Source organism: Anopheles funestus, chromosome 3RL (genome assembly GCF_943734845.2).
Source record: "Anopheles funestus chromosome 3RL, idAnoFuneDA-416_04, whole genome shotgun sequence".
Classification (NCBI taxonomy): domain Eukaryota; kingdom Metazoa; phylum Arthropoda; class Insecta; order Diptera; family Culicidae; genus Anopheles; species Anopheles funestus.
The window spans coordinates 40,344,468-40,364,908 of NC_064599.1; the positions used below are offsets into that span (position 1 = coordinate 40,344,468).

Here is a 20,441-nt window from a genome sequence, read left to right on the forward strand (position 1 = left end):
TGAAGTGAGCTTGCACGTACCAACAACCACCTTCGCATATTAGCATTGAAGCCACTACAAAGTGGAACCAAAGCTGAGCAGGACACTTTTTTTATTTGCCTGTTAGAGAGAGGGCTGCTGATCGTTCGTCAGCTGCTTGATTTCATTTACTAAACTTTTTCGACTATTGCTCCTCGTTGATGTAGAGTTTGGTGAAGGTGAAGATATCCTGTTTGTTTCTATGTACGGTTTGATTGACGCCGTAAGTTCAACCACAGCGAAATGCTTCAGATCCTTATCAGATCCATGTCTCCGAAGTGTGTTGGCCTTGAACGGAAATATTGTGATTGATGGCTGTTGGCGGACATGCTGCTTTTGAGGCAAACATGCGCAGAATTGCAACTCCCCTCGCTTGTTTGGGTGAAAAGTCACTCAACGGACAGAAGATGAAATCTCATTTATACCCGTCGGTATCTTCGTCGTGAGGAGCTTGGGATGTAATATTTGGGACATTCAGAGAATGGCACACCTTTTTAAAGCTGGCGCATATTCTCGTATAGAGCATTACAATGCTCGTATGTATCGTACACCATGATATCGGATTTATCTCAACAAGCCGTAAAACATGACACGACCACATATTCCACAATAGCAAAAGAAAAAAAGTTCTTGCCACATTAAATGTTAATAGGCTGGTTGGTTGATTGTGGTCAAATTTTACGCTTCCTCTTCGGTTGGTTTGCTTGCAGGCAGATGAACGCGAGTTCAATCCGATCGTGTTGGAACGAGTTCTCGTGGTGGCCTGACATTAAGTGTCAGATCCAATCGCACTTTGCATTCCGTGTGCACGCAACATTATGGTATATTTTATTGCTATGCGTTTCCTATATAGTTGCATTATCCGATCGACAGCTGCATGCCAGTGTGAAGAAGCAGAATAGAGCAGCATGTTCTAGTTTATTATTTGCAACTTTGCTGCCACTAATAAGCACCTCCGATAGGGTTCTAACATTTGCGTGCCGAATTCGGTACTTGATTGAATCTCGCTGCTTGGCAAAGGTTGGGCTTCTGTATCTAAGGGCAGTATACAAAGTTAATTGAAAGCGGGACATGCGAATATTGCGCCCCTTGTCTCCCGTTGTCCCTTACACATACTCGGAACGGAACGAAACGTTGTTGATGAGCGAGAAAGCATGGGTAGAGCGCACGTTTCCGCCACGGCGTCCGCGCGTGTCACGCTCCCGGGTCGCGTACCGACACTGTTGCGGTTCACGTGTTCCGACGATGAGCCTTTTCCTCGCTTGTACTTTTCCGCACTTTCACCGAGTACGACTGCAGAAGAGCACACACGAGCTGCGGGGTAGTTATTTGGTTGCTCTGTCAATATTGATTTGCGGCACGTATGGTTTCGGCCCCTCGTCGGTGCAATTAACGAGTTGCAGCGAGAACGCGTGAGGAAGCGATATTTTAATGGGTGTTTTTCACCTTTTAAGCGCTATACCGTGTGTAGCTGACCTGCACTTTGGTGAACTGGAGCCACGTTTACGATTTGGGCAAAGTCGAACGCAAACTACCGATTCGTAACATCATTTCCGATATTTTTCGAACAAAATGGACACATTCAATTATTCGGCAGTCGTTGTTAACGAGCAATGTTTTGTTGTTGTGCGCATCAGAAAGTACGTAATAATTTAACATAAATCAAGGTGCATTTGTCTATTTATGATTATTTGATTTTTTCATCAACTTGTGCGTCATCATTTGAGAATTTTTCTTACAATGTGTCAAATATTAATTGCAAGGAAAAATTATGGTAAAAGAAAGTATAAAAATTGGATTTTTATTTAAACAAAAAGCTTATTTACAGCACCATCGTGTAAAAGAAATATGTACATAATTTCATTACATTTCGCCTGCGATTCAATCGTGGGAAATTCCGAACCAAACTTCCTACGTTTTTAATCAACATCGGATGATTGTTGATAAAAATGCGCGCAGGTGATAAAAAAGGCCAGTTAAAACAATAGCTCTCACTCTCCCCCACCATAATCCTCTGCTCGTGTTTTATAACTTTTCATAAGCTGTTGGTGAAGATTATGACTTGTTTTGCTGTTTGAAGCAATCATCCAACGCATTTGTTTTTATCGCCATACATTGATTTCCTTAATGGTTAATGGGTTAATTGATTTTCAAAACTAAAAACAAAAAACACATCACCATTCAGTAAAAAAGTGGGAAGGAATTTTACGAGGCGCACATAACAAGGTGCTAATAAATCTAAGAACCGAAAATAAAACAAAAAGGAAAAAATCACAATTTTTGCTGAAAAATAAAAAATGATGCAAGAAGCAGAATTGAGTAGCATATACAATACTTGTAAATAAAGTGCAAAATAAAACTATGGGAAGGGAGTACATACACTTGGCCTACACTATCTGTGTCCATCTTTAAACTTTTTGCGCATTGGCTGCGTTGCTAGATTTTATCATCGTTAGTATAACTACCTTTTCGATAAAACACATTCCTTGTCGTACACCGTCACCGCGTATTTATTAAAGGCAGACGGGCGATTTTATCGTCCGATCGGTGCAAGAACGCCAATGTTTGCGACGCTCGCATCGGAAAAGTGTCGTTGGACATGTAGTGCCCGACAAACAAGCTACAGCCGTTACATTACTTTACACCGCCAGGCTGCTGGTTTCTTGACGATGGAAGCCTTTTCTATCATCGTGTGACAGGAAGATTGAATATTTGAGAGTGAACGAACAGGCTCATTTGCTACATCGAACATGCCGTTTTACGGGCGAATTGATAAGCGTGCAGTGACAGTAATTATCGAACCGTTGTGTCATAGTACAGTCGAACTGTGTCTGCTTTCGTATCCTGTAACAAGCAGATTGCTAGCGTTTATCGTTCATTACCGTTTACCGTGTTGAGTGTTTTATTTAAATTTTGTGGTTCGTTTTGTAGGTATTTAGCTGATAGCTACCATATCTGTTTCCACTGTGCAAGAAGCTCTATATTATTATGTAAGTATTTCATAAGAATCCCAAGTATTTGATATACATATGTGAAAACGTTGAGCAACAGAATTTTTATTAGTTGACGAGGAAAATTTTTAAATGAAGAAATACCCTATGAAACAAATGATACTTCTTCCGTGGAGTTGACTATTACAGCGCAAGAATGTATGGTGCCGTGACCAGGATACGTAAAGTATATTCTCGCGTTAAAAGATGGAAACAATATTTGAGAGTTTGTTTTAACGTTGATTTACCAGACATAGAGAATCTAGCAATTAAATATTATTTGAGTTTTGAATTTTACGTATCCTGGTCACGGCACCGCATATTTTAGCTCAATATGTGAACAATATTCTCAATATTTTTTGGTGTACGAAACTCAGGAGATTAGTGATAGATAAAAAATAGATGATTTTCTTGTCATGCGAAGATCCCTCATGGCTACCACTAAACCACAGAGCCTATTATTTCGTAGAAATAATTATAACTCTTTGGATTGCCAATATTTCGCATCATTCTACCATTACTTTAGAGCTTCCCTCGTACGCTGTACCTGTTCAATCGCACTTTTATTGATCTGTGAAGTTCGTACGAAACAAAAAAAAAAAAGAGTGCAATTAGTGACATGAACCGAGACAAGACCTTGAATCTGGCACCGGTTCGGTTATCTTGCTTTTTCTTTCAATTTCGTTCTGCGTCGCTGGCTTCGGTTGGCTGCAATGCAAACCACTAAACATCAAGGCTATCCAGGGCGGTTATGTGTTTAGGTTCCCAGCCCAAGTATCAGGGGTGGGCACTGCTACTCGTCCAATTGGGAGTAGTTAATTCCATTTACTACTGCATCCACTTTCGTTTGCACTATTTTTTCGTTCCTTCTTTTGCTTCCCTTTGTTCGCGTTCTTTAACAGATTTTCTACTGATGCATCCTACGAAAAGACATGCAAGCGGGTCTGTTCAACGTTGTGGCCGCTGTGCCGGTTCCTTTTATGTAGTTGCTGCGTGCTTCCGAACTGGCATGACTTGCCCTTAAATGTAGGCTACCACTGTTTGTGTAGATTTGCGATTGCTGCTTGACCAATTAGGCCTTTCGTGTAGAAAGAAACATTTAAAAAAATCGAGGTCATATTGCTGGTGATGGCTGAGCCCTGAGGGATGGGGGGTGGGGAGGGCATGGTTTGCAAATTTGTTTTAATATTTTCCCAGTGAAAACAAAACACATTTCATTAAAAGGTACAGCCACAGCGTTTTACCGCCTTGCGTTGAAATTATTTCCACTTTCTTAACATTGTCTCTAATGCCATGTTTACAAATCTCGATTGGCAGTTATTAAAGTAGAAGAAAAATATATCGCACACTTTACAGCAAAGCTCGTCAAGAAACCTCATAACCCATAGCGCCTCACAGGCTACAAGATCGATAAATTATTTTGCCCTTGCTCAACCTTGTCTATAGATCACCACGCGATTTTGACCGATCGCCCCTGCCTGGTACACTAATAATTGCATAATGTCCTGCAGCTGTGCGCTTTGCTCCCCTATCCTTAACGATGGGTGTAAATTCGCCTATGCGCGTCCAAACTGTTATTAATTTTCTTTCTACCTCCATCTCTCCCTCTCCCCCCCCCCCCCCCACTCTACCGTTCAATCCGGGGGAACTCTACTTTTTTCCTTCCTGGCTGGGTACCAGCACGGCTAAACAGGGCCCCTGCAAGGCTCTACTCGAGGTCGGGCCAAGTGAGTGGATAAAAAATATAGGTTATAGATTAGAACGCCACACCGCCACACATATTTGTCGATCCGGGGCCGCCGACCTTCGAGCGTTTGGAGCATGTTTTTTTATGTGTCGTAATATGTTTGTTATTATTAATCTTTCACCTGAATTTATCGAACTGCCAAGAAGTGTGGGCAATGCGGTGTGGCGAACGCTCCCATCACCCGTCGAAACAAACTCGATCGGACACTCGATTCGGCTCCTACGAACGGCGGAACTGGTTTGATTTGGCCGCGGTACTTGCACCGGTTCGCAATGGTTAACGCGGTTAAGTCCGGTCCGAAGGCAACCTTCACGCATTTGATTGGGTTTTCCCCTAACCTTCCCCAATCCGCCCCGGCCGATCTGCCTATGCTTCCCTCTAGGGGTAGGTTAAAAGCTTCACTAGGTCACATACGCTCCTTGGGTTGGAATGACGTGTTGCTTCGTACCCAGTCACAGTGTTTGAGAAGTAGAGGCATAAACTAAAATTAAACTGGTGCCTTGTTTCATGGAATCCAGGTTCGATTTTAAGGAGGCTTGGTTCTTGACAAGCTTATGCAACCGGATCGATGGAATCACTTATTATAACATCCGGGTTTTTTTTATCTGGTCACGTTTCGCCCGGAGGGTACAACACACACTCACACACAGCAGTTTTTTTTAACGAGACTTTAAACGAACCTGAACGTGGCTTTGCTGATCATATGTACATATTGCTGAAGTTCTTTACTCAAGAAGGTCTCAGATGCGAAGACGACGTGTAGCAATTCAATTTACGTTCAATTTGAGGTCCAATCTAGTTTAGCTTTATTGGAACAGTCCTCGCCGAACACAAACTTACAAATACAAAAATATCTTCGCTAATTTTCATAGATCATCTCGCGCATTCTTCCTAGTTTGCAACCTTCGCAACCGGATCCGTCTCGTTTAGTGCTCCACTTCCGATCGCTGTTTGGTGCATGGTTCGAAAATAAAACCACCGTCAAAGATGTGGCCAAAATCCGGCAAAACGGTTCCTGCTTCATTCATGCGAATAAGTGAGCGCCCGTCTTGCTTCGCTCCTGACATTGACCTAGTGTTTACAGCTCCTATGGTGGACGCAGGGATGTAGGGATGTCGTGGTAATCACCCGAAAAAACTCTCCCCACTCATCGCACGATCGAAACACCGTCACCGCGCCAAACCGTCCAAAAAGGCCTCGAATTGTCCTAATGGTCCAAGCGCTCGGTTACCATCACACGCCAAGGTCTACCGCTCGGTTTCGTTCGTTCGTGCACGTACGTCTCACGCAGTTTTTTGGTGTACAACACACTGCCGTATAACACACTATTCCGAGATCGCTACCGATCTCTGCAGCGAAGCCCTTGGGAGCGGCCCTGCGTGTGACGTCCGTCGCGGAGATCTCTTGATCTTGTCTTGGATCTAGTGTTGCATCTTAGTTACTTCTAACGATACACCGAAAACTTGCGACGACTTTCAGATCCTTGAGCACATAAGTACATCCGTTTCGGACGCAAATAGAGATAAGATCTTTCCGAGCGTTCCATCATCACTGATGGGTTCTACAAAAAAAAACAAAACTTATTACCAGTGAGAGTTCCCAAGTCTAAAGCATACTCCAGTATATTCGCATGGGGGATGTGTTTTTTGTTTCGTTTATTTGTTTGTTGCTGCATCGATACGGGTCCCGAGGACGTTGCACTGGAGGTCGAATTAAAATGCAAAAAGACCCCTCTTGGGGTGGGTATAACTGCACCAGATACGCGAGTACTGGCGCACGACCTCCAGGATACTGTTGACGGGGCGCAGTGCTGTAACTTACCGCCAGACAACGATCCGACGGACGGCCTCTGCACCAAGAAACCGTATTTACGTCTGGTGACGTGAGGCCTACTATTCTACTCAGGTTTCGACTGTGTGTGCTACAATCGGCACTGCTTCGGTACAGTTTTGCATGCAATTCCAATTGAAAGCCAATCCTTCGACAAATGGTGTGCGGGTATCGCAGGTGAACCCACCGTCACCATCGTCAACTGACAACGTTTTGCATATCTACACCGGTATTATGTCAGAGACGAGGGGTACCTGTATTTCTTTTCTTGTATTTTATAACACACGGCTACGTTTTAGATGTTTGTGTTGTTGCACCCTTGAAGAGTTTTATTAATCGATTACATTACTGTTGATTGCTCCATTTCAGTCTCCGTGGAAGGATTTTTTTATTTGTTTTTGCATTCAATTTCAATGTGTATTTTAAGCAAATTTTACAAACAAAAATGTAGCAAACAAACTTATGATTTAAATAGCGGTTTGATTGAACTGGGAATTAAATTCGCTATAGTTGGGGAACTAGTGCTCACATCTGTGGGCTTGAGCGTGTTTAAATACATCACGAAAAAGCTGTTCTGCTGTTCAAACAGCATCATTCGTCGAAAACACTTTGCTGTTGGGACAGCAGCGACCTGAGACGCATAAGCTGTACAAACTCTCGCACTAGGGGGTTACTATCCGATTATTTTATCTCGCAATGTTGAGAATTCTTAGAAAAAATCTGCACGCTTCTGCGTGTTGATAAGTGGAGGAGTTTGTTTTTTTGGTTGTTGTCACTGGTTTTCGTCGCTAAATTCCTTGAAAACAATCTAGACTATGAAAAAGCAAGCAAAGTCATTTTTGAAACACTTGTCCTTGCCAATTATGACTGAAGCTGAATTTAAATCTCAATTTAAGTAATTCGTCAAATTTCTCCATCCCGTACATAGCGCTGTTCAGTTGATCAAACTTGAATCAACTGTATTGAGTAATAAACTTCGCTGCTTGTAAATGAAACGCGTCCGAGTACAGGAGAGGTTATTTCTGCACGCAAATTAGCACGTTTCTGGTCGCCCGAAACTCATGCAACAAACCGGGAAACGCGTCAACAACTGTGCCTTGCGGTCGAAACTGTCTAATTGATGAGTAATGGTCCGTTTTAGCACACACCAGCAACATCAGTGTTACGGTGCTTTTTTTCTCGACGCTGTAGGCCCCGGAAAATGGTAGTGGGACATCTCCACAGAGTAACACTATACAACGACAACAACACTACCCTCAGATGAGTTACACGTAACAGGTACCAGCCAGGATGGTACGCATATAGTAAAACTAATTTTAGTTCCTTTTTTTGTCGATATATCATCGTTTATTTTTCCCCCGATTCCTATTTATGCTGTCTTGATTGTGAACATGTTTTCTGAATTATCGTGCAAACGGGAAAAAAAACATTAAATATATTGCAAAAGAGATGATACATCTTGGATGGTGGGTTCACATTAGCGTAAAGGTACGGTGGGGAAGACATGGGCCAGGACAAAAACAAAACAGACAAAACAAAAAAGTACCCAAACTAAGCGAACAATATACTAAGCGACACAACAATACCGCCATCAAAGCATAGCATTAATAGTTGGGTCCGGGTTGAAGGGGTGTTCGGTACGTTCGAAATGTGGAGGAGTACAGTAGGAATTGGCTAAATAAGAGGCAAAAAACAACAACAAACACACACACGCAGAAAAACAAGATCTTTGATGGCCGCGGTGCGCTCACGAGACGCAATTATCAGGTTGACGGGAGACACCGCTCGTGCAAGAAAGGGAAGGGAAGGGCAAGTGGTGGAGGTGTTGCTCGGGGTGTCCGCTAAAATGGTGACCGAACGAGACGGTATGGTGCGCGCGACAAGTGGCGACGTTGTTTTGTTGTGCAGCACTGAAAAAATCGACCGTTCTGCCGGTGTAGTAGTATCGGATGGATGGTGCGTTTTAGGGGATTTTTGTCTCCATCATTGTAACGCTAGGTCTGGTCGGTTTGGGGGGAGTTAGCTTTACGATCACTCGCGAGTTCCACCATCGTGGTGAGCGGCCTATGTGTAAAAGTCGAAGAGAACCTATTTCGAGCGTACGTTCGTTGAAGGGTAGAGAGGGAAGTTCAAGAGGAGGAAACAAGTGCCGCCGATCACTCTACGTTACAACCACCTAAATCACCCCTCCCGTTTGGGGGGGTACTGCGGGGTGGATTGGTTGTGTGGTTGTGTGTTCACTCTACATTCTTCGGGAGTAGCGACAGACCCCCGGACGATTGGAACCCCTTTCCTGCCTTTGGTCCCTGTGCTTTAGCATTTGGTTAAATTGCAATGTCGACCACCAACGCGAACCACGCCGACAAGCGGAGCGCTCAGTGTCGTTTCGAACGACGACGCGAGGTGGTGCGTTTCGCGAACTCTCCATTCCAGACACCGTTTTCTTCTTTATCGTTATTCTTTTCTGCTACTATTACGCACAGTGTCAAACGAGTCGAGTGGCCAGTCTAGCCTTTTTTGATGCTGCTTATGTTCTAGTGTACCTTATTCACACGTGGAAAGTGACCTTTGGTGTGTGCCCCTGTGTGTCGTACAACGCGACCGGAACTGATTCACGTGTATCCGCGTACGTTCGATACTGATCGTTTTAGCTGCAGACGCAACGGAAGTGTCACGGTGACCGGTCAAAACAGTACCGATCGATCATATCCGCAGGTATGAAAGCGAAGTGTACAATTTTCTGACGGTATGGTGTGAGCTAGTTTTGGAAATCAGTTCACATTGTATATTAAATCAATCATCCAAAGGATGTATTAAGGTGAACAACTAGAGCAAAATTTCGCAAAGATCGAATATGGAGTGATAAAGCTAGCTACTAGAATATTTAGTAGTGAATAATGAAAGCAACTGCAAAGCGAAATCTTTTGAAGCCAGAAGACGTGTAGATAAACATCCCAAAAAAAAAGTGAAAAAGAAGTTCAAGTGCATACGAGAAAGGGGGAAAAAAGAATTGTGTAAAGGCGAACGAATGCGCATAAGCAATGTAAGCAATTGAATTATAAAGCCTGACACATGAACTTTTTTCCGTTTGGTCCGATTTGGTTTAAATGGGTAATGATAACCGTTTGGCCAGGCGCATGTCTCCATGCGTGTGTGTGTTCGTGTAATATGCTTACGTACCTACGTACAATATATGTGACGATCGTGTGGCCGAAACGTGTGTACGACGTCATGTTGTTTGTTGCAGCTGGTTGAGAAATTACCGGAAGGAACTAAACCGCGATAAAGTGGTTAGGTGATGTGTGTTTGTGTAGATATATAATCCCGACCATATGTGACGTGTTTCGGCTTGCCTAGCTCACTATTGTCACTAAGCAACTTAAACGTTGGAGTTAGTGCTAGTAGTGAAGAGATAGTTTTTGGGCTAAAGAATTTTATATTTCTGTGAAGCGATACTGCTAGAAGATGCGCACAGTAATTCGATGTGTGTAGTAAGCTAATTGTGATACAATTAACAGGTTCTTGCTGGGTTTATGCAAGTAATGTGGTAGTGCAACGTGGTCAGCAAGCCTTACGTCAGCTAATTTGTTTTGCCCTTCATCACCCCGTGCATTCAACTGTTTAAAGAGTTTGTGGGATCTTTTTTCGTTCTTTGTTTGTACGATAACCTGCACTGTGTGGTACTTGACTTTGGTTGCGTACATGTTGTTTGCGCTTTCTATCTCTCTCATTCTAATGAAGGCATTTTATTAACATTTTATTCATCCTGCTTGTGTTTCACTTTCATTGCAGTGCGGAACTTTAAAAGTTCCCGACTCTTACTCCCAACGGATCATGGACAGTTATCATGTACAGACGCATCAGCAGAACAGTTACGGCAACAACTGCTCGAATGCCACTAGCCGGCATGGTGCCGGTGCCGGAGCAACGACAACCACGACGCTCTATACCAATCCACACGCATACCCGGTGGCCACGTTCAACTATGCCACGATGAGCTACGCCCATTCGGAGGGTGGTTCCGTATCGCCACCGCCATCGCCCCGTTCTAACAGCTCCATCTCATCGGCGTACTCGTCCTCATCGTCTACGGCCGCATCCCTGTCGGCTTCGTCCGGTTCGTCGTCATCGTCGTCCGCTTCCTCAACCTCATCGTCCTCGTCCTGTATCTCATCGGCCGGTTCGGAGACGGGTGCATCCTACGAGCATCTGGACATTACCGCCCAACGGTTGGCGGTGCTGTCCTTCGAGCAGGTGATGAAGCTGAACGACGTCATGAACGAACCGGTCTCGATACACGGCCGCGGAAACTTCCCAACGCTCGAGGTAAAGCTGAAGGATCTGGTGAACATTGTGCGCGAAAAGCTCGAAACTGAGGTGGTCGCCGGTGGTGCTGGTATGACGGTAAAGGACATTCGTCTGAACGGCGGAGCAGCTAGTCATGTGTTGGCGTCCGAGCCGCAGCCATACAACGATCTCGATCTGATCTTTGCCGTCGACTTCAGCACAAGCCGAAGTTACGATCGCGTCAAGTCAGCCGTACTGTCCTCGCTGCTCGACCTAATGCCGGAGGGTGTGGTGAAGCGCAAGATAACGCAGTGCTCGCTGAAGGAAGCGTACGTCGGCAAGATGGTGAAGGTGAACAGTGATGGCGATCGCTGGAGTCTCATCTCGCTCGGCAACTCGCCCGGTCACAAGAATGTGGAGCTGAAGTTTGTCGACACGATGCGTCGGCAGTTTGAGTTTAGCGTCGACTCGTTCCAGATCGTGCTCGATTCGCTGCTACTGTTTTACGACTGTGCCGAGATGCCGATGATTACCGAGAACTTCTATCCGACCGTGGTGGGTGAGTCGGTGTACGGTGACTTCCAGGAGGCGCTCTACCATCTGCAGAAGAAGCTGATCTCGACGCGCCAACCGGAGGAGATCCGTGGTGGCGGTCTGCTCAAATACTGTAACCTGCTGGTGCGAAACTACATGCCGGTTGATCCGCAGCGCATCAAGACGCTCGAGCGGTACATGTGCTCGCGGTTCTTCATCGACTTCCCGGACATTGGGCAGCAGCGCAGCAAGCTGGAGTCGTACTTGAAGAACCATTTCTTCGACGAGGGCGAGGAACACCTGCAGCACCAGTACCTGATGCATTTATTCGAGGTAGTAGAACAGTCAACCGTGTGTTTGATGGGGCACGAGCGTCGCCAAACGCTCATGCTAATTGAATCCCTTGCCCTGGAAATCTTCTACCGTGATCAGCAGCAGCAACAGCAACATTCGGCCGGTTTGATAAGCACGGCCACCGCACCGGGCAATGTACAGTCAGCGGTCGCTCACACTCAGCAGCAACAGCATACAACGCTTCAGCTCCAGACGCAAATGTCTCATCTGTCGCTGTCACCACAGCAGCTCTCCCCGCAATCGCCCACACTGATGGCCCATTCGCCCAACCACCATCATCACCATCAACACCAGGCACAGTCCCAACAGCAGCAGCAGCAACAAACACAGCAAGCATCTCCATCGTGTCCGACCTCGGCACAGCAAGTACAATCCCAGCAGCAGTCGCAGCAACAGACGCAACAGTCGGCCGCGATCACCCAGACGCAGACAATTGCGCTGGCACCGCAACCGGGACTGCTGTACGCGAACGGAATCTACTACGCACCGCTCATTCCCTACACCCAGTGTACGTGTAACAGCTGGATAACGACGTGATTGGTCAGCCCGCTGCCGTCGGTGGCAGGCCCGAGTAGCATTATCAGCATTGCAGGCACCGACCATTCGCCGGAGTTAGCCGCCGAAACATCACCATCCCTACCATCCTCCCAGCCAGCACCTTCGCCGTCTCCATCGCTACTAGCAGTCAACCCGTCAACAGCAGTCGAACCCATCACACAGGAGTGTCCGTTCGCGTGTACAGTCGCGGGTCGTCTTTCAGCACCACTACTCCCACAGCCGTGCATGGTGAACGATGCGATATCCTCCGGAAGACAGCAACCCATCCCAATCCCAACCCTCTCGTTGTCTGCGGCCGATTTGCAACCAACAGCAGCAGCATCTCTGTCGTCAGCCTCACCTACACCGTCATACGTGTATGCTGTTGCTGGGGATCACTGCTACTATTACTACCCGTGTCAACCGGGACTGTTGCTGGAAGATGGTGTCGAGCGATGATCATTATAATAGCGTAAGTTGCTACGTCCTTGCGGTGGCTGTGGCTGTGAAGAGCGAAAAAAGAATCCGAGAGAACATGCGTAAGCCACACCAATACAAATCACTAGACAAGGATGCATTACAGGTCGCAAGGGAAGCGAATTTTCCCAATGTTTTTTTTTTTTGTTGGTCTCTCTGTTTTACATTCTGATGAAATACCATCCCTTATCGATGTTAATGTATGGTCACACGTGTAACGGTTGGGGTCGCAGGTTCACAGTAACGATTCAATGCGTGCTTGCAGTGCTGCAATTGCGTCTTGAACGCCATCGTTCGGTACCGCCCAGCCGACTCATATGAGGAAAACTAAAAACCCAACACACAAAAAGCGTAAAAAAGTCAGTGGCGATGGCAAAAGTTTTAACAATATTTACCGAAGATTAAATGAAAGCTAATGGAGAAAATTAAGATGCAAACACAACAAAAAAAAAACAAAAAGTCATAAGATCTAGTGGAAAAAGGATGAAAGAGGGAAAGGAAGAACACTTAAAAAGAAGATGAAAAAACACTTGTAGTACAAGAAAGAATTATATTGCGTAGCGTGCAAATTTCAAATATCTGTATAATTAAAGGGAAAACAAACAGTGAAAATATAAATTTGAAGTATTTTACGAAAATGCATCAATCAGGCAAGCGAACAATAATTAAAAAATGAACGAAAAACAAGATCATAAAAATACACCAAAAACAAAACAAAAACACAACAACAGATTCGCAAACGATTCTCCCACCCAGGTTATCGGTTTTCGCACGTGGACAAAACATGTTTTGTTAATTTAATTTTTCCACCTTTAGAGTAGTGTATTTTGCCACCCTGTTCTTAAGGTAATGTGATTTATTGTTTTATTTTTTCATTTACAAAACCTCTCCAGAACTATCAGCTGGAGGCAATGTCGTGTCAATATACTGACGCTCTAGTGTTGTTGGCGTTTGCAATGTATGTGGGCGTGTGTGTAATAGTTGGGGTTCTTTGTGGTTCTTCAATTACAAACACCAATCCTTGCTTATATATTAATTTTTTTTCGGGATTTCCCCGATTTGTTTCTGAGGGAGAAAATAACCGTTCGGTGAGAAGGGGGTAGTTATGGTCACTGTGATTTTAACGCAAAGCGCGAAAGCAGAGAACAGTTTGGTGTGCATTTGTTTGTGTACAGGGGCACACGCGAACACGGGAGACAATCGAACCGGGCAAACCACTTAACGATAACAAGCAATTCATCCCACAAAGGCACTTGCGCGGGAACGTGTTCATTTCGATGTAACTGATGGTGTGTATGTCCGTGCATGCGTGAGTTTGTGTAGTGTCTATTTCCGGTGTGCTAGTCTTTTCATTAAATATGTAGTTTTCTTGTTGTTGTTTTTTTTTGTTCTCGTCTGCGCTTGCTTGCTTAACAACCGCTGGGTCGGGATCAACACATCACCAGGAAGCGTCAAGGCGCCAGATGATTAAAGATCGAATTATCCTCGTGCTCTCTTGGTGCTGTTGTACCATGGCCTGTCTATCTCACCAAACAAACATCCCCAGGTCCCAGAATATACAACAATAAAAACCCCCCGCCAAACGGACGTTTCTGTTGTTTTGTGCCACGAAGGACACGACATGGAAAAAGCACAGATATGCGTGTACTTAGCAAAACGTTTTATCCGCCCGTTCCCGATAGGATAGAAGGAAAACAGGGCAACATTTTAACTGATCCCGCTGGAACGACACCACCCCCCGTCGGGTGTGCATCCGGCAAATGTTGTAAATAATTTGTAAAGAAAAAAACCATGTATTTGAAGACTGCTGTTTAAGTAAGAAAAACAAAAACAAACAAACAAAGCGATGTTAAATTGTCACTAAAACACGCATCAAACACGCAAGGATATTGAGGGGTGGGTGTGCTCAATTTATTAACGGGCATGGCAAGGCACCAAAACAGAAAATCAAACACCGGAATCAATCAATATCATTTTGTAACGCCCATGTTAATAGGCAAGACAAATGAAGACAAAAGTTAGTAGGACATGCACCGAAGACGCAACACAAGGATCTCACACAAACCATTTTGCACGCGTTAAGCGTCTCTTAAACTTCACTTTAAACAAACGTGCCGGAACGGAAAGCGGAAGAGATGAGCACACCCGATACCGACCGATAGAGAGCGACGGATCTATACAATACATATATGAATATATATTTTGGATTGAATGTTTGAAGCACTGGCTTCGTTTATTTACCGGAAGCCATCCCATGGGCCATCATGGGAAGCGCATGAAAGGAGATGGATGGATCGGGCTAGTTGGGGAGTTGAGATAGAGCAGATTCAAGATCGAACGATCGATACATTTAGCGATGTGAAGCGACGTATATATACATAAAGATAAACAAAGGCGGAAAATTATATGGCAAACGCTGGAGTAAAGAGATGCTAGCGAAGAAACAGAACATCAGGATGAGAAACAAAACAAAACAAAAAAATCTAATTACTGAGACATGGCTGTGTTTATTCCTCCTCACAATTTGTTTTTAAGATGCTATAGATACCAGCGATGCGTAACGAATGTTTAACGGGAACGTGAGTGAAATTCGGGCTTAAAATGTCTACAAAGTTCAAGGTGAGCTGAAGCGTTAACAGAATAGAACAAGCAAAACAAAACAAAAAAGGTAGACAGATGTGGAAAGCAGAACGAGTAAGGAAGAGTATTTCGAACAGATGATAAGCATAATGTTGCAACAACAACAACCATACTAATAACACAACAATGTTCGGTAGAAGTGATCATGGTTCACAAACGAAAAGCTGAAAAGCTACTACTGTAAACGCAAGAAACCCGATAGACTGTTGAGATGTTGGTAGGTGATAACATCGGCGATAGGAGGAACACGACGCTCATGGTTAATGCATATGCTTTTAAACTAAATATTTGTCCAAATGTTTAATGACTGTGGCTCGTGACTTCCGGAAGTGTGGCGTCGAGAGAGGCTCTCCCGGGAGCGGACAAAACCCATCAGCAGGTTGGGACGAGATTTCAGAACCGTTGCATATAAAAAAATGAAACAAAAAGAGAAGATGCTACATATTTTACTTAACAAATGCTGAAATAATGGCAAAGCTGGCCTGATCCACGGCCGTACAACGAGAAGGGAAGGATTTTGCTCTCTGCATCAGGTGCAGGTGTGGCAAACTGTATACTAGTGAACTGAAGTTCGACTATTCGTTCGATGAACGTGAATGATATGCGTAAAAATGGTCACCGCTGCATGTTAGCCAGGAGAAGTTCCAGCAGCAAACACAGCAACAACAAACTTTCCAACAGCCATGCCGATATGAAGCAAACAGAAAGGGAGGAAAAGAGAAACCACTACGTTAATAAAACAGTAATAATAATAGCAAAAAAGCGAAGAAAAAACAGATACGAAAAAACCCACAAGAAAATACAACAATCAAAAGTAATAACAAAACAAGTAAAATCACAGTAAACACAGAACAACACAATACGCAAGTGTGGAAACTATTTCAACAGCATATATAAAAGATAAAGTCACTACAAGGGTAAAAGAAAACAAAAACAAACGACATAATTAACATAAAATAGTGTTTAAACAAAAACAAAAACAAGAAAAACAAACAAAAAAATCCATACAATGAACTACTACCTATACATTATACGATTTATCCAAAACAAAGCTCTTTCGCGCAACGAATGCGTAAGAATAAATCGATGTCTTGCCAAATTTAGGGAACCGCAACAACTTTCTCCGTATCCCTGTTCGGGGCGAGAAAGAAACACCTGAGACGTGAGATGAGATAGATAGAGCGAGCTACCACTACTACTACTACTTCTACTACTACTAGTACTCACCTGCAACTCACATCCGAGCGATCATAGCGACTGCTAATAATAGGAGGGAAATGGAATACCGTATTCTTGTCACACTACGTCCAATGGTTGTATTTTTTGTTTGGCTTGTTCGCTGCAGAATGCACAGAGGTTCAAGTAAAATCATAATACAATCACAAGGTTATTGCCCTAAGAACCTTTTTACCATGCTGTTTTGTTAGCTTATGATACAATGTTGATTAATTGTTAGGATTAAATGTTAATCTACACACCAACTCAGATGCTCTCCAATCGTTGTCCTTGATTAGGATTTTAGTATCCATTTTCCATCCGTATAGGCAAAGGGAAAGCATAAAGGGAAGAAAAGAAGGATTGGCTCCATATCGATGAACTATCTCGTGTTTTTTTTTGTTAAATCACGACTAATAATGTGAATACTGTATCAAAACGGTTCTCTAATGATATGTCCCCATCCTGAGTTAAGAGGATCGATGATTGGATTTCCTATGCTTTTCTTTCTTCTTGTTAAAACCGCATGGGAAACCCAAAGCACGGTGTAACACCGCAACCAACCTGAACAAAACGGCTACGAACTTCAATCTAAATTACTGACTCAACACAATCCATGTTTTTCCTATCGGTTGATTGGCGTTGAACGAATTATACCCCGGTTCGTCCTACCAGCGTGTGCGATAGGGCAACGCCACTAAGAACGGGTTCTTTTTCTTTTAATAAAACACCCGATTCTTCATCCAATACGGTGACGTGGTTAATGGAACGACGACTGATTTTATCCTCCGGATGTGATTCACTTCCTTGTTTTACCTTGTTTTACTTCCGACAGAATACGGTTTAGCTCGAGAAGGAGAACGACACATGCTGGATTCGTGGCAAGGGAACTGTCCGAGATTGGGAAACGGTAAACCCAGCACCACCACAAGATGAGACAGCGAGATGAGACAAACACACATTTTTGCATTCCTTTGGTTTTTTAGTTTGTAACTTCCATTACTACTAATACTACTACAAGTCCACGAAACGGCACTAATCAGCGGTGGGTTTTAGGTTTTTTTGTATAATGCAGACACACCTTCAAACTGCAACAGAAGTGACATCAGAAGTGGAAAATTGGTGCAGTGCGAGTTGAACACAACAAATGGAACCAATACACACACAAACAGAGAGAGAGAGAGAGAGAGAGAGAGAGAGAGAGAAACATAAACATTGCATCGACAAAATTTAAATCAGTGGCAAAGGAAATAGAAGGAAATATCGAGATGGTAAATAGAAAATATCTATAAACGGAAGATCAAACAAACTTGTAAAAGAAAGTCTCCATACCATCTGTCGGTTAGGAGCTTTTATGAAGAAACTGAAACAAAACAACAAAAAAACACATAATAATACCTTCTACTACATTAAATGAATGTCGATAATCTATACGAAAGTGAAATACGTATGACAAACAAACATACAAAGCAACAAAAAAAAACAAATAATAAACAAAAAGCAGAGGCAAGGACATTGATCGTGTTAGATTTTGTGTCAACGCGTTCGTTATATGATGTGAAGATAAAAACCTTACACACAAACAAAAAAAAACAAACAAACAAAAACAAAACAAACTATATTGCAAACAAAATGCAAGCAAAAAAAGTACATTCAAAACTGTGTGAAAATGTGAAAAAATACATGAACTTGTGAAGTTATTACAAACTAGAAATATAATATATACATATATAGCTAAGCAGTAGATACCATAAGAGTAAAGCATCCGTATTGCGATTTAAGGGCACGCGTTTTCCTTTTTTTTTCTTACCCCTTGGCGCAATGACGCGATGGGGGGTGGCAGAAGAGTTTTGTCCGGTTTGGTGGAGGTACAAACGTTCCTCCATGTTATGCAGTTGGTTCGAGGACGATTGTTAACAACAGTGTATATGTTTAATGAGAGCGAAAGGAAGAGAGAGAAAGAGAGAAGAAGAGAAAGAGAGAAGAAGAGAAAGAGAGATAAAACACAACAAAAAACCATGGCAGCGATGTAAAACGAAACGAAAAAGGAGTCAATCTTACACCCTTTGATGCATTAAAGCGCTAAGTGATCAATGGTCAAACACTCAACAGAAGCCAACAAACAATCGTGTAAGTGCACACATGTGCATCACACAGAGAGACACAGACACATGTACACACAAACATAGCAATCGCGACAAAAGAGCGGAAATGAAGGGTGGAAAGCTTTAGGGGTGGACACACAAGAGATGGGATGATATTCGCTCGTGAAGCTTGTAAATTGTGAACGCGCGTGCTGTAAACGTAATTATTGATGCAATATTGTATCGTATGTGTGCGTGTTTCATTTCTCTACTGATAGAGATTGAGATTTAGAGAGAGAGAGAGAAACAGAGAGAGAGAAAGAAAGAAAATGTTCTTCGAATGAGCAAGCGGAAGCGGATGTGCATCATGCAATGAAAAGCTTGCGCAAACAAGAAAGGTTTGTCGCTTTAAGTCTTTTGATTTTATCACCTATGAATTGCTTTTCTTTCTGAACAATTAAACGCAAAAGACATCTCACTTAGATACCCCCACCTACCATCCTACCCCCATTGTTCCCTCTCTTCAGAAAATCACCCCCTCTTATCCCACGCAACCGCGCACCGATGCACTTCCGCCGATGCCACCGTGTCGGATGGAGAGAAACACAACGTAACAGAACAGACGGCGAAGTTGGGAATAGAATCTTGACGAGCCAGACAAAATGTAAAACAATACAAGCATTATGGGATTGGATGGAAAGGGTGAACGAGTGAATGGCGTAAGTGCGGCAGATAGTACTGCGTATCGTGCGAAGGGCGTAGAGAAGGAAGAACATGAAGCATGTGTCATTATATTAAACATAATTTAATTTACTATTATTACTATTTGAAATAGAGAAATAAAGATTAGTTTTTTTTCTGAAAAATACCAATAAAAACGATAAACAAAACAAAACTGATTATGCTTATGTGTTATGATTATTGCCTTATATGTTTCGGGATGTGATGACTGGAGGAAAATAATTTATTTATTTTTTCATAGTGTTAATAAATATAAAACAACTTTTCCTTGATTCTTTTTTTTTTTGTTAATGTACTGTTGTTCAAGAAATTCTGCAATTTTATCCTCCTGAAAAGGGAGTCCCGAATGAATGTTTATTTGTTCAAAAAGTAATTGTAAAATGTTTTATTACTAATATTATTATCATAATTGTTCACAATGAACTACAGTGAGATGAATAATATTTATCTAGGCAATATTAGATCGTTGTTTTACATTTGTTTCACCCTTGTTCTTCTGTGTTCCTCATACACTGCAACAACAAACGAAATGAAGGTTAAAGGGAAATAAAAGTAATGCAACGTAATCGCACGCCACAACTGGTGCTGGTAAAACTTTGCTCCATTATGCAACTAACGCCAAGGTTTTTATTTTGTTTTCCTTTTCCGTCGATCCGTTTCCCCATGGATGATGAGTCGAAAAGGAAAGGCTCAAAACGAAAGCAAAGAATGGAACGAAAGGCCAAGACATGATTGAAGTCGGTTGTAGAGCCAGCAGAGGGAATGCTACTACAGGGGCCAACTGACCTACAATGGTAGCCGACACTCGATCAGTGGAGCAAACGTACGGGCGGTTAACCCTTAGATGCTGAAAGAGGAAAATGGCATTATGTAGAAATATGTAGAGTCCAAATATGGTTTATACTGGTTCAACTATGTATTATTAGTGTTACAGTCTTATTAGACACAGTAATCAGACACTTATCAGTAATGTTGGAAACAGATGAA

The 20,441-nt window shown here is 43.1% G+C and overlaps 1 protein-coding gene across 7 annotated transcripts in view; it reads left to right on the forward strand.

Annotated features, from left to right (window-relative positions):
• Window positions 1-19,612, forward strand: part of LOC125768844 (terminal nucleotidyltransferase 5C) — a 52,438-nt gene extending 32,826 nt beyond the window's left edge. For 5 of the 7 annotated variants that reach the window (XM_049437061.1, XM_049437065.1, XM_049437060.1 and 2 more), the window contains one exon: window positions 10,378-19,612. In XM_049437061.1, the coding sequence (XP_049293018.1) occupies window positions 10,378-12,297 (1,920 nt within the window). In that variant the 3' untranslated portion in view covers window positions 12,298-19,612. The other 2 variants (XM_049437066.1, XM_049437063.1) reach the window with 2 other exon arrangements.
• The last annotated feature ends 829 nt before the right edge of the window (window positions 19,613-20,441 follow it).